General features: G+C 39.7%; 1 protein-coding gene across 1 annotated transcript in view; it reads right to left on the bottom strand.

Moving 5' to 3' along the window:
* LOC132888932 (probable E3 ubiquitin-protein ligase HERC3) overlaps positions 1-15,587 on the bottom strand; it is a 65,143-nt gene that overhangs the window by 22,907 nt on the left and 26,649 nt on the right. The window contains exons 6-15 of the mRNA XM_060925022.1: positions 11,907-12,037; positions 6,860-6,987; positions 6,657-6,748; positions 6,467-6,558; positions 3,145-3,204; positions 2,949-3,054; positions 2,649-2,841; positions 2,161-2,318; positions 1,945-2,019; positions 1,803-1,862 (exon numbers count right to left, since the gene is read on the bottom strand). Coding sequence (XP_060781005.1) covers positions 1,803-1,862; positions 1,945-2,019; positions 2,161-2,318; positions 2,649-2,841; positions 2,949-3,054; positions 3,145-3,204; positions 6,467-6,558; positions 6,657-6,748; positions 6,860-6,987; positions 11,907-12,037 — 1,095 coding nt within the window. The remainder of the gene's footprint in view (positions 1-1,802; positions 1,863-1,944; positions 2,020-2,160; positions 2,319-2,648; positions 2,842-2,948; positions 3,055-3,144; positions 3,205-6,466; positions 6,559-6,656; positions 6,749-6,859; positions 6,988-11,906; positions 12,038-15,587) is intronic.

Below are 15,587 nucleotides of genomic sequence, written 5' to 3'. Positions count from 1 at the left end.
AAGAAAAAAAACACATCAATTTTGCCCATACTCTTGCCTCTGATCTGGCTGATTGTTGGCAGGGTCACAAACTGTGAAATAACAGGTTCTTTTGGCCCATTAGTCTACTGTCCAATATACATGATGGTGGTGTTGGGGGAGGGGTATATTTTAACATTTTATATTTTAAAATTGTGGCATGTTGTTTAAAAATTGATCATTATTGAAAGCAGCTCTTTGTCAGGAACCTCAGCAGTAACAGCAGAGTGTTCTGGAATAGGCACAAGCAACCTTGGGGAGCCAAACATAGAGCTGGGTGCCACACATTTCATTCAATGACACTTTCCCTATATTTTACTTATTTTGACTGAGAAATGTTTTATTGACAATTTTGATAACCCTTCACTTTTAATCCAGGTCTGTAGTGTGAAATGTTCTCAGCTGTGTTTTTGTTTAAAAATGTTTTCCAAATTGTAGCTGTGTTTAATTCATATCCAGAGAAATATATATTCCAATATAATATACTCAGCATAAACATTTTAAATAGATTCTATATTTTTGGTCCATCCATGACATATTACTAAAGTAGCCTATTTACTGTTGTTGATGTGGGTCACTTGCTGTTAGCCAATTCACTTTCTCGTACCAGGAGAGCTGAAAGAAACGAGTATTATTCCTTACCTTTTTCACCAAGTCCATTTGAGGCATTGGTCTACCCTGCTCTTTAATTTTAATTTTTTCCTCGAAAGGAAGACTGGCAAATGGCTTCGCCAAAATTAAATCAGCAATGCTTGGCATCCGTGCGCAGCTTTCTTGCTAGCTGACTAGCCCCCTCAAGTTCAAGTTCAGTCACTCAAATAAACGAAATTTCTGGAACTAAGATAGCAAACTTGACAACACTATATTTACACTTTATTTACAATGAAAATATATACAAACTAAAAAAGCTGGTAGAAACCGTATGTAATGAATGAAATCGAAATGTAAGCTGATCTCTTACAATACACCACAGCACTTGCGAATCCGCATGGGACTGAACTGAAATTCACCGCTGCCTGTCTATAGTTGAAACGAGCTGTCAATCAAAGAAAATATCCGGCCGCTTTCACCAATCACCAGTCTCCTTGCGGAAACTGCCATGTCCCTCCCACTGTGAGGCTGGGAGTCCGTGGGGCGGGCATTTTCGCAGTATTTGTCCAATAACCGTCTTGCATTTTGAGATTGAAAAGCGCATAGCTCCCAAATGCCATTGAAGTCCACTGAGGCTGGGCTGCATCGCGCTGTCACGAGGGGGAAAAACTCACGCACACATTAGGCGAACTGGGGAAAGTTATAACGGAATGATTTCGCACTGTAGTTGGGTTGAGCACATATATTTCTATGATTCTGGATCTGAAATAGCAATGTTATAAGGTCGGCTATAACATAAGCCTAGCGCAATTCATCCTACGCGATGTTCGTCATTTTTAGAGGAGGCTGAGCCTCCCTCGTTGTCTTAGAGCAATCGCCCGTGCTTTAAATTGAGTGTAGTTTCTGCAGGATCTATTTCTGCTACCATGGCAAAAATAAACAGAACATTTGGCTATACTATGGCCAAAACATTACTTGAGAATAATTTCTTGTTTGTAGAACTGTTATGTAAAAGCAATATCACACGAGCAAGAGTGCAGTTATAATGAATGGCTGTGATGGCCTATGGTGGTGAATCAGTGTATTCATTATAACTGCACTCTTGTGAGATATTCACCTACAGCATCATAAATTCTCAACAAGCCTATAGTTTTAAAAAGCTTTTAGAAATTTAATGTTCATGATCATCTTACCCAAGGGTCTTCAAGCTGATTCATTTTAAGGATCAGATGCTTCAGAGGATAAATTTTCACCTAACAAATCAAGAATAGGAACCCTGATACAAAATAACTTGTATTTCAAAATACCAATACTTGGAATAATTTTAGCACTTACCAAGTTGAAAAAGTAATGGAGTTCCTTGCTAAGGAAGTAACCCTCAGTCAACCGCTCGTTTCTCTGACTATTGATCTGCATGAAATGTGACAGTTTATTGATAATACACTAAATACTCATTATATTAGCTGCTTATACTTATTATTATTATTATTATTATTATTATTATTATTATATACCTCAAAAATTAATTCAAGACAAAACTCCAGTTCTTACATTGTAAAGCTTCTGCAGAACCTCTAGCACAGGCTTTACTTCAGTCCAGTGGTCACATATTTTAGTCGTCATCAGTGACATGAAGTGAGCACACACTGAGCGAAACATCTTCACCAGAGTCCTGTAGTAGGAGTATGGTAGTTTGGTCCACAGGCTGGCTGAAGGAAATTCCACACATAATAAGCACCAATAGTACAATATAAACAGAATATTTTCAAGGCACTTTTCAACATTTTTCAAGGAATAAAACCCTTGAGGTGTGCTGTTTTAGGAAAATAATGAACACACTGTTGCCATGGCAAAATTGATTTCTCAATAACAATCCTGATGTGTTGTTGTCCTTTTGGAACATGTTTATATTTTTATTTATTAAATAGAAATGATCATAGTGTTTTTATCCATTTATAGTTTCATTTAATATTGTGAATGACTGAATAAATGAATTGACGAATGCAAATAAGTGGCAACGGTTCATAAAGTGTCCATACTCAAGACATCCATTGACTCAGGCTCCAGTTTTAAGACGGCAGAAGCCAGAGAGATAGTCAGCTGTGTGCCACGCTCTTGTTTATTCAGCACTCGGAGGAGTTCAGGCAGGATGAGGTAAACCCTCAGAGCTTCCACACCAGCAGCAGTTGAGCTCAGAGAGGGCAAAAGATTCTTCTCAACAGTTGTCTCTATCTGTGAAGAAAGCAAGTTGATGAGTTATGACTTCAGGCAAGTATGTACAACTATAATGAATATAAAATACATTTCTTATCTTTAATGTTTCATCAACAAAGCCATACCACTGATAGAACTTTGCTCTTTTTGGCCAGCTCCTCAAAAGCAAGACGAGTCAATGATAAATCCAGACCAGAAGTCACTACTGATGTTTTGTAATGTTTGTCATTGCTAACGATAAAAAGTCACACATTTCTGTGATTAGCATATTTATGAATATGGACTAAAAGTGAACATGAATGTATTATTGCACAATTGTACCTTTTCTCAATGAAACTCCCGCTGATGCATGATGCTGATGAGAATATTCTCTTGATTTCCCTACAATACAAAGGACACAATAAGTTCAATAACTGGATAACAGGTAATAGCTCTGCCATATGTACTGTATGAGGGCTCGTTTGTAGTTCTGTATTACAGCATGTTTGCATATTTGTGTCCTGATACAGAAGCAGGGTTTATGTAAAGGCAAGATGTTAATTATATATTCTCTACAATGCTGTGAATCAACCACCTTCCAGGAGAATGCTGATTGGTTGGTAGAGTTGGGTTCGGTTGTGTGCTTGAAAACATTATGACAAGAAATTGTGACCCTTCTTCCACAGGCAAATTTATCTAACGTATCCAATTTAAGACACTGGTGCTAGCTTACCAGGCTGTCAAGGGGTTAGGGCCAACATACCTCCAAAGTCTGATCCACCCCTACGTGCTAGCCAGATCCCTACGCTCCGCTACTACTGGTCGCCTGGCCTCCTCCTCTCTGCTCCTGCCCAACCCGCTTAAGACTGCTGTCTGTCCTGGCTCCCTGTTGGTGGAATGACCTTCCCATTGGGGTCAGAACTGCCGACTCCCTGATCACCTTCAAGTGCAGACTGAAGGCTCACCTCTCCAGGCTGCACCTCTCCCCTGCCCACTGTGTAACTGCATATCGGCGTAGACCAACTAGGCTGTGTACCATCTAGCCTGGGGTTAGCTGTTGGAGTTTTATTTTTCTCTATTTAGTTGTACTTTGTCTGTTCATTTGTATGGTTGAATTGTTTTGTTTTGTTTTCCTTGGCTGTTTGCTGAGTATAGAGCCTCCAACAGAATATTACACAAAGTGTTATTCTGTCACTTGTTCAGTTGGCACTAAAACTTTGTCTAGAAGTTCAGCACGTTGTGTACCTGACTTTTGCCCTTGTTGTACATTGCTCTGGATAAGGGCATTTGCTAAATGCCATATAATGTAATACAACAGGCTTTATCAAGGATTTCAGAGTAATATTGGCAGTGTAATGGAAAGCACACTTCGTCCACACTGCCCATATGACCGTGCCGCTGATGTGTTATCAAACACTACACCTCAACAAGTCTGAGAACAAGTCTATGGAGGAATATGTCACTGAAGCCTTAAAACAGGGATATATCACACCATCAGGATCTACAGGATTTTTTGTGCAGAAATAAGGGTGTGGCCTTCTGGATATCCATTTATTTTAGACGCCTGACTCTAGTAACAGTCAATACCCTCTACGTGGTCCTAACAGCATTTAAAGCTAGATGGTCTTTCGATTTCATAAAATTGGTGAAATTTAGTTCCGTCTGAAATTTGGTCATTGTGATTATATGTTTATTTCTGTAATATCTAAAAAAAACAAAACAAAAACAGACTATTCTGTGGCTGGGAAGTTATTTAATTTGAGGGGATTCCTGAGCAAATTCACATTCACACTTATGGGCAATTTAGAGTAGCCAGTTGACCTAATCTGCAGACCTGTGGACTGTGGATATATAATTTGACACAGAAAGTCCCCAGTCAACCAGTTCAAACCCAGTGCTAACCACTGCACCACCATGCCACCCTTGTTCATAATTTAGAAAAAAATAAAAGAATAAAAGGCTTTTCTCTTTGGTTGTACAGATTTGCATATGCAATTGTCAAGACTTTCAGGGTGCAGTACACTGATTATACACTCATTATACACTGATGGTGCATAATGAACCTTTTTGCATGAAGAATACCCTTTATTTTGCACCATTAGGTAGAAATGTCCCAATGTTCACATTCATTAAGACTACTGTGCTGTTTGTGATCTGATTTCTGTTGACAAAATCCACCTCAAAGCTGTAGAAACTCATCTGTTGCCTAACAGATTGGGGGGGGGGGGTTGTTAGGAAATCATGAAAAGTCTTAGGCCCTGTCCACATGGCAACGGATTCAGGTGACTCCGATACAATTGCTTATCGTTTAGGCCTGGCGTCCACACGGCACCGGCGTTTTGGGTGCCCAAAACGCAATCTTTTTGAGAACGGGTTCCAGAGGGGAAAGATCTGGCAACGTTGCCGTTGCGAAGTCGTCTGGATGAGTAGAACGGATTTGTTTACGATGACGTCACAACCACATGACTGTGAGTGCTTCACACCGGGTAGAAGTGTAACGAACTCGATGCGAGTTGTCAACAAATCCTATAACTTGGTTCATGAAACGCGCTTACAAAATATTTTCACTGTGAATATTTATTGTGTAATGGTGCAAAGTGAGAGAGAGAGACTCTGCCCTTAGGGCAGAGTCAATCCCGCCAGCAAAAATAGGGAAAAAAAGGAGCGATCTCACCTCTTCAGATGTTGGTTTTAGTCCTACAATACATTCCTCAAAAAAGGCGTAGAAGAGCAAATTAATCCATCAACGTGTAGCATTCAATTTATTCCGGACCATTAAAGACGCCGCCTTCCGCGTAGAATCATACGTCATCCTCGCCGCCATATTGGATAGGTCAAAGCGGAGAATAAAGATTCATGTGCTGCGTTTAACTGTACCAACAGGTTTACCATCCAAATGAGATCACATGGGATTACCTTTCACAGGTGAGAAACAACAAATTAATCCATCAACGTGTAGCATTCAATTTATTCCGGACCATTAAAGACGCCGCCTTCCGCATAGAATCATACGTCATCCTCGCCGCCATATTGGATAGGTCAAAGCGGAGAATAAAGATTAGCTGCGTTTAACTGTACCAACAGGTTTGCCGTCCAAACGAGATCACATGGGATTACCTTTCACAGGTGAGACTGGAAAAATACCTTTCATTGTATTTGGTCATTATAATGTAATTTTACGAACAGATTTTCCTGACTTTGTGGCTAATATGAAGTCTCGCGCATAATAGTTTATGCGCATGCATCCTTACTTCTTTTATTGTTCTGGTGTCTCCAAAGGGACCATCTTACAGCGCCCCTAGAGGTGTGGCATGTGTATTGCATCGTTTTCAGCAAGCGTTGCGTTGCCATATGGACCTGATATTTTACTGATCGTTGCCCATTTGGACGCGATATATTTTTAAATAACATCTCGTTGCCGTTGTCGTGTGGATGTAGCCTTAAATGTTGTGAGTCCACTATTCAAGCCACTATTACCATAGATTTGCTTTGCAAACTGCTGTCAGAGCTGCTGTTGTAGAAAATTAATCAACATCCACTACTGGCTCTCATTTGACTACTTTTGTATCATTAACATTCAATTTGGCACTCATTTTTACAATCTGTTTTTCAAGGAATTCTTTGGAAAAGTGCTACTCAAGTATAGTGATGCTTTCCTTCATACCTTTGCTTTTTTCTCCATACGTTTGAGTCACAGGCTGAAATCCAGTGGTCAATCATTTCAATATCCAACACTGCAGGCCCTTTGCATGATCTCTGATTTGAACTTGCTTGAACATCATCCTTTGAAAAAAGTATGAGAAGGACAGTGAAAATGTAAGCTTTCATTAAATAAGCCTCTGTCGTTTTTAAACAAGAGTTATACTGCTCACCATTATAGAGGTAAAGAGGACAGAAAGATTCCCTCCAGCAGTAATTTTCTTAATCATCTGATCAGGGTTACAGTCTATTTAAAAAAAAATACAAGAATATGATTACACATCTTTAATGACCAGCTGTTACTGACTAAAGTAAAGACAATCATTTGTTTTCAAAAGTGTGCTAATAATGTACTGACCTGGTGGCAGTTGGACAGGAAGTGGCACATACTGATTGGTCCTCTGCCCATTTTCCAGCTGTCCTTGCTCTCCACATCCGAATGAGTAGACTGTGTTTGACGATTCAACCAGAGCCAGAGTGTGATGCCTTGAATTCAAGAGAACAGCCTTGACATGAGCTATTGCTTTAAGATGGAAGTAAAATCAGAAGATGGGCTGTGCAGTTACAGGAAAATAATCAATCATTAGGTGGCCTGATTCAGGTTGAGGTGCTAGAACCCAATGTCAATTTCTTTTAAATACGAGCACACCATGAGGTATTTTATTCCTCTTATACAACAGCAATTTGCCAACTCTAAACACTTTTATTAAAGGGATCCTCCAGCGGATTGATTTTAAAACTTATTTTATGTAAAATTAGTCATAGATTTGATGCTAAAAATAGGCATATGAGATGAAAATTCAAATTCAGTCCAAATTGATGCATTTAACTCATTGAATTCAGAATTGAATGCAGAACAACATACTTTTTACAGATTTAAAATGTTTATTCGTTCTTGAGATATTACCAAAGATTGAAAAAATGGCTTAATTTTTAGAAAACTGCCATAATATTCTGTACTAGAATCACATGGTCCAAAATGGGCCTCATTAACCAATGAGACACAAGGGTAAATGCTTTTTCTTAATAACTTTTTTATTTTTCAAGATATTTACATGGAAATTGGCAGATACATACAGTGATGCTTGAAAGTTTGTGAACCCTTTAGAATTTTCTATATTTCTGCATAAATATGACCTAAAACATCATCAGATTTTCACACAAGTCCTAAAAGTAGATAAAGAGAACCCAGTTAAACAAATGAGGCAAAAATATTATACTTGGTCATTTATTTATTGAGGAAAATGATCCAATATTACATATCTGTGAGTGGTAAAAGTATGTGAACCTCTAGGATTAGCAGTTAATTTGAAGGTGAAATTAGAGTCAGGTGTTTTCAATCAATGGGATGACAATCAGGTGTGAGTGGGCATCCTGTTTTATTTAAAGAACAGGGATCTATCAAAGTCTGATCTTCACAACACATGTTTGTGGAAGTGGATCATGACATGAATAAAGGAGATTTCTGAGGACCTCAGAAAAAGCATTGTTGATGCTCATCAGGCTGGAAAAGGTTACAAAACCATCTCTAAAGAGTTTGGACTCCACCAATCCACAGTCAGACAGATAGTGTACAAATGGAGGAAATTCAAGACCATTGCTACCCTCCCCAGGAGTGGTCGACCATGCCAAGAGCAAGGCATGTAATAGTCGGCGAGGTCACAAAGGACCCCAGGGTAACTTCTAAGCAACTGAAGGCCTCTCTCACATTGGCTAATGTTCATGAGTCCACCATCAGGAGAACACTGATCAACAATGGTGTGCATGGCAGAGTTGCAAGGAGAAAGCCACTGCTCTCCAAAAAGAACATTGCTGCTTGTCTGCAGTTTGCTAAAGATCACGTGGACAGATGTTTTGTGGACAGATGAGACCAAAATAGAACTTTTTGCTTTAAATGAAAATCGTTATGTTTGGAGAAAGGAAACCCTGCTTTCCAGCATAAAATCCTTATCCCATCTGTGAAACATGGTGGTGGTAGTATCATGGTTTGGGCCTGTTTTGCTGCATCTGGGCCAGGACGGCTTGCCATCATTGATGGAACAATGAATTCTGAATTATACCAGTAAATTCTAAAGGAAAATTCTGTTTTTTTAAACTATCATTCCGACCACTAAAATACCAGTATTTTTCATCAAAACAACTACAGTTATATTCTAAAATAGTTATTTATTTACATGAATCAGTTTGAGTTGAAAAAATAAGTAGATAAAGCTATGAAAATGCACTTCAAAGTCTCCCGTGAATCATAACATCAAAACTAGCAGATGGAAAATTTTCCTGAATACTTTATCAGAAACAGTGAGAGCGAGAGAACATCCCGATGAAAGTTATCTGATTGATATTCACCAGTAATCCAGTCAGAAACTGATCAGAAGAGAGAGAGCCTGACCGCTTTCCCGTGACTTAAAATTCACCGGCAGTTTCCCGATGTCACGCGAGCAGAGAGTGTACTCTGTTGTACCAACTTCAACCTGCCATTACTCCTAAAGTACTGAACATATCTTAATGACATCAATTTCTTTGGAAAGCAGAAATTATAAGCTTTTCAGTGATAGTATTCATGATAGAAAATATTCAAGAGTTAAGCAATGACAGATTTGGAAACTTTGATGAGCGTCTGTATGCACAATTTTCACTGCACGGCCAGTGAGTGTCTGATATGCCTGCTAAAAAGAAAGACAAGAAGATATCTTTTCACCATTTACCTGACCAGAATCACCTGATTATTTGCAAGCAATGGATTCATGCCATCAGAAGACCTCAAAACAACCTGCCTGCAGTGCCCTACTTATGTTCCGAACATTTTGAATCATCCTGTTTTGATGATTTGATGGAATTAAAAGCAAAATTAATGCAGACTTCTAGAAATAAAATAAAGATTAAAGTCAATGCCGTGCCAACAATATTTGCCCATCACTCAACTCCAAAAGTCTGCTGATGCAGTGTTGAATGTCAAGAGAGACAACAACACCGGGAGCATGGGCGCCGCCAGGGGGGGAAAGGTTAGAACAATTCTAGGGGCCCAGCACTGCCATGGGGCCCTTTAAGGGGCTGATAATATGCTTTTAATGATTTTAATAAGACTTTTGAAATAACAACAATCCAATATTCCATCTGGTAAAATGAGCTAATTGAACAAGGTTGTCTATTTATTGAGTTCTTCAACATATTGTCATTTAACCCTCCCCCTTTTGCGAAATGGTACGGTCCAGTTCTGGTAGAAGCGCGATGCGTTAAATCTGTGTGCTGATCAGTGCAACGCTACTTGCTGCTGTGTCGCGGTGCAGCAGCCAGCCAGCCAGCAGTGGAGTGCGTACAGTCTATGATCGCTAAATATGAAGAGTGGCTGTCAAAAACGTAAAGAAAGGCAGCTGAAAGCTGAGAGGGACCGGAGAGGCAGGCAACTGGTCACTCAGTTTTTCCCAAAGAAAGGTAGCTATCGCTCACGTGTGTTCAAAATATTAGCGAATGGTAAATGAACAGTATGAACGTGGTTGGACTAGCCTATCAAGAGAACACTTTTACAGTTTGTACAGTGACATTTTTTCCATTTTAATAACTGAACTGACTTGTGTGATAAACAAGATGAAATATTACGTTATGCTGGTGCTAATAACTAGTGCTAATAACCAGTTTCATAACTAATGGGGTGCCCTAAATATGCACAGATTCAGCCTCAGGGGGACCTCCGCCCTACCAAACCACTGAACCCCCCTTTGGAGAAGGAGGTAAGCAGCAATACAACCCATAAATGCTTTAGGATTGAAGTTTTTAATGAGCGAGCGCCATATACAGTTTGCTAGATTAAAGTGTTGCTAATAATGGACACCAGTCAAGTGTTTGACATGGTTACGTGTGTGGAATGTTCACACGTTCTATTATTGAGTCAACTCAATAATAACTGCTGCATCATTTACCATTTTATTTCCTTTTTTCTTTTTATGTATGGGCTTATATTGGCCTGAATTATGTCTGGGCTTATACTGCCATCTACTGGTCAAACAATATAAAAGTGTAAATTAGAAAACAAGGTCAAAAACTCCTGGTCCATGGAGAGGCAACCAATAGTCTAACTCTGCTTACGCTCAAATTTCTGTCTAAACACACTTTGCTTTGAACATATTCCCTTTTTGCAGAACAGTACACACAGCTTTCTACCTAACACATAACAATCCATGGGATTTCCATAGGTATTTTGATGCTAGGTAGAAAACTTTTTCTATGATTTATTAACAGTCACATCACACATTTCACTACCAATTGTCCTAGCACAAGAAGGCATGTGGCAAAATCTTGAATTTTCATTTGTGATTGTAAATGCACCGGAATTAGTCACTGACCAGTTTTCATCTAGTCCCTGGTAGGTTAATACATAAAATGTAATAACAAAGTCACAAACTCAAGGTCCATGGGCTATCAAAAGTCAAATAATGACAATAGTGCAATTGTGACGAGGGTGGGCAAAGTTGGGGGGCCCAAAATTCTAATCTTTCATGGGGCCCAAAATTTCTGGCAGCGCCCCTGCCGGGAGGTTAGTTTCAACTTTGTTCTACCATGATTCTGTGTAGTATATTATCGGTGTCTTACCTGGTGAGCTGTAATCAGTATTCCGATGTGTTGTAGGTTCTTCAGTGTATATTGGAAGAAAATACGGGTAACAAAGAAAACACTGAAGAACAATCAGTGACAGATCAAGAGATGGAGCATTTGATTTGAATTCAGCTTCAGGTATGTTCTACTATACTCTAGATAAGAGAATTACTCAGAATCACTTTCGTAATCCATTATTTCATCTTCAAGATATTCTGGTTCGAGTTGGACCAGTAAAGCCATACTAAAATGTAAACCTAGTAGAGATTTTTTCCTAAAAACACACTGAGGTGACTGAAGCTGTTGCAAGCAACCACTACCTGACGTCATTGCATAAGTCACTACCACAGGAAGCCCATCCGGTATTCTAAAAACAAATGCATTTTTCTCAAAAACTATTTGGTCTCTGGAAATGAAAGTTTGATTTTTGAAATCTATGACAAATTTTTACATAAAATAAGTTTTAAAGTCATTCAGCTGGAGGATCCCTTTAATTCAAGAATGACATGCTGTGCTTTTAATTCATTTATAGTTCCCTTTTATAAACAGAACAAGTTAGTTTCTGTTATCACTTAAACTAGAAAAATGATAGTCATTTTTATCATTAACAGTAACAAAAAAGCACCCTCAGTGGTGTAAATGTGTTATGTATGATGCTTAATTGTATATTAAATGTATTTTAAAGGTAAGCTACATTCACTTTCACAGGTGAGAGGTACACAAATGTGTGTCCCAGTGACAAGCACTTGTATTGTGAAATGTGCAGTTCAGTATTTTTCTTCTTATGATGTTGCATATTAGAGGTTGTTTCTTACCGTCCACAGGCTATTTGGGACACTTTGGATCCCCAGAATTCAGCAACTACACGCGGATGATGTTCATCTCTCAGTGAGTTATGTCCAAGCTGCCCATATTGACCTGATCCAAATGTCAGCATCAGTCCACTCTAAAAAATGCAGATACATTATTTTAACCACTTGTAGTTTGAATTGCTTTAAATAGTAGGTTGTGTCACACCATCTGCCAGCAAAGGGAGCCAAGCACACAATTGATCCTCACTACACATCACCAAAGATACACCTGATGCCAGGTTTACTGAGCCATTTTGTTTCTCCACTCATTAAGCATGTGCTTTAGTTTCTTCTTTCTTTCTCAGGAGGCCTCACAAATGCTTTTCAGCCCAGTATTTGCTACAAAAATGTAATTATCACTGTCACTGTCTTTTCACCATCAGAGTATTATTTGTAATTTAGTATTTAAATTAATTTCCTGATCATTGTTGAGCAAATCTTTTCATGACGTATGTTACTTTTGCTCAGTTGGTGTACAGTGTCTTGCAAGAGTATTCATCCCTCTTGGTGTTTGTCCTGTTTTGTCGCATTACAAGCTGGAATTAAAATGGATTTTGGATTTGATTTACACAACATACCTACCACTTTAAAGGTGCAAATTGTTGTTTTATTGTGACACAAACAATATTTAAGATGAAAAAACAGACATCTGGAGTGTGCATAGGTATTCACCCCCTTTCGTATGAAACCCCTAAATAAGAGCTGGTCCAACCAATTCACTTCAAAAGTCACATAATTAGTTGATTAAGATCCACCTGTGTGCAATCAAAGTGTCACATGATCTGTCACATGATGTCTATATAAATCAACCTGTTCTGGAAGAACCCTGACTCTGCAACACTACTAAGCAAGCAACATGAGAACCAAGGAGCCGCCAAACAGGTCAGAGACAAAGTTGTGGAGAAGTATGGATCAGTGTTGGGTTGTAAAAAATATCCCAAACTTTGAAAATCCCAGGGAGCATCATTAAATCCATTATAGCTAATGGAAAGAATATGGCACCATTACAAACCTGACAAGAGAAGGCTGCCCACCAAAACTCACGGACCGGGCAAGGAGGGCATTAATCAGAGAGGCAACAAAGACACCAACGATAACACTGAAGGAACTGCAAAAATCCACAGCAGAGATGGTAATATCTGTCCATAGGACCACTTTAAGCTATATACTCCACAGAGTGGGGCTTTATGGAAGAGTGGCCAGAAAAAGCCATTGCTTAAGAAAACACATTTGGAGTTTGCCCAACAGCATGTGTCAGACTCCCCAAACACATGGAAGAAGAGTCTCTGGTCAAATGAGAATAAAGTTGAACTTTTTGGCCATCATGGGAAATGCCATGTGTGGCACAAACCCAACACCCTGAGAACACCATTCCTACAGTAAAGCATGGTGGTGGCAGCATCATGCTGTGGGGATAGTTTTCATCTGCAGGGACAGGAAAGCTGGTCAGGACTGAAGGAAAGATGGATGGCACTAAATACAGGGCAATTCTGGAGGAAAAACTGTTTGAGTCAGCCAGAGGTTTGAGACTGGAATGAAGGTTCACCTTCCAGCAGGACAATGACCCTAAACATATTGCTAAAGCTACACTGGATTGGTTTAAAGGGAAACATTTAAATGTCTTGGATCAACACCCAGACTGTAGTCCAATTGAAAATCCGTGGCATGACTTGAAGATTGCTGTACACCAATGCAACCCATCTAACTTGAAGGAGTTGGAGCAGCTTTGCCTTGAGGAATGGGCAAAAATCCCAGTGGCTAGATGTGCTAAGCTAATAGAGATATACTCCAAGAGACTTGCAGTTGTAAATGCAGCAAAAGGTGGCTCTACAAAGTATTGATTTTGGGGGGATGAATACTGATGCACACTCCAGATTTCTGTTTTTTCATCTTATTGTTTGTGTCACAATAAAACAACAATTTTCACCTTTAAAGTGGTAGGTATGTTGTGTAAATCAAATGGTGCCAACCCCCCCAAAAATACATTTTAATTCCAGCTTGTAATGCGACAAAACAGGACAAACACCAAGGGGGAAGAGTACTTTTGCAAGACCCTGTATATGTTCACTGCATGCAGTATGTTGCCTTGCATACGGTAAGTATTCATCCTGTGAAAGCTATGAAAACAATACTAGCATTGAGTCTTGCTGTCTCATAAGAGAAGAACCTCACTCTTATCAGCAATGTGTTGAATGTATGATCATCACATATCTACTTAAGATGGTGGCACATGGTGGAATCTGGCTTGGATAAAAATCCAATTCAGTAGTGTCCAGATGTGGGTAGAGTAACAAAAAGTTGTACTCAAGTAAAAATATTGTTACTTTATAATAATAACAACTCAAGGAGAAGTAAAAATACTCATCAAAATAACCATGAGTATGAGTAAAAAAAGAATCTTATAAAATGATTTACTGAATTAGTGAGTAACTTCATATCATTATTTATAACATTTATAATGCATTACATTCAAATGTATGAGAATATTAGGTATGCCCCAAATCTGCTCATCTCATCTCATCTCATCTCATCATCTCTAGCCGTTTTATCCTGTTCAGGGTCACAGGCAAGCTGGAGCCTATCCCAGCTGACTACGGGCGAAAGGCGGGGTACACCCTGGACAAGTCGCCAGGTCATCACAGGGCTGACACATAGACACAGACAACCATTCACACTCACATTCACACCTACAGTCAATTTAGAGTCACCAGTTAACCTAACCTGCATGTCTTTGGACTGTGGGGGAAACCGGAGCACCCGGAGGAAACCCACGCGGAGAGAACGTGCAAACTCTGCACAGAAAGGCCCTCGCCGGCCACGGGGCTCGAACCTGGACCTTCTTGCTGTGAGGCGACAGCGCTAACCACTACACCACCGTGCCGCCCCCAAATATGCTCATATTCCTCATCTCATCTCATTATCTCTAGCTGCTTTATCCTGTTCAGTGTCGCAGGCAAGCTGGAGCCTATCCCAGCTGACTACGGGCGAAAGGCAGGGTACACCCTGGACAAGTCGCCAGGTCATCACAGGGCTGACACATAGACACAGACAACCATTCACACTCACATTCACACCTACGGTCAATTTAGAGTCACCAGTTAACCTAACCTGCATGTCTTTGGACTGTGGGGGAAACTGGAGCACCCGGAGGAAACCCACATGGACACGGGGAGAACATGCAAACTCCGCACAGAAAGGCCCTTGCCGGCCATGGGGCTCGAACCCGGACCTTCTTGCTGTGAGGTGACAGCGCTAACGACTACACCACCGTGCCGCCCCCAAATCTGCTCATATTCCTAATTTAAAAAATAATAATAAATTATTTATTTACCAAATACCTTAAATTAAGGCACTTTTGCCACAGGTTAGTTTCATAAATCTTCCAAACTGGCTTAATGGTAGCTGACTACAGAGCTGCAGAGCCACAGTTTTCCAACAACAGTTTTCAAGTAGCAGTTTTGAGCCAATGGCTTTCAGTGCATGCACTGACACTTTGACACACATTCGTTTTAGGCTTAGGTCTAGGTTAGGTTATTCCTAACCGTTCCTGAATAGTACTATATATGGAGACACATACTACCATTTATTTCTTCAGGCCATGGCTGCCCCCATGGTATAATAACAATATGTCCATAAAGGTTAGAG

The sequence above is a fragment of the Neoarius graeffei genome, chromosome 7 (genome assembly GCF_027579695.1).
Source record: "Neoarius graeffei isolate fNeoGra1 chromosome 7, fNeoGra1.pri, whole genome shotgun sequence".
NCBI lineage: Eukaryota > Metazoa > Chordata > Actinopteri > Siluriformes > Ariidae > Neoarius > Neoarius graeffei.
Note: the sequence above shows the minus strand (reverse complement) of the source record. Positions and strands in the feature narration are given on the sequence as shown.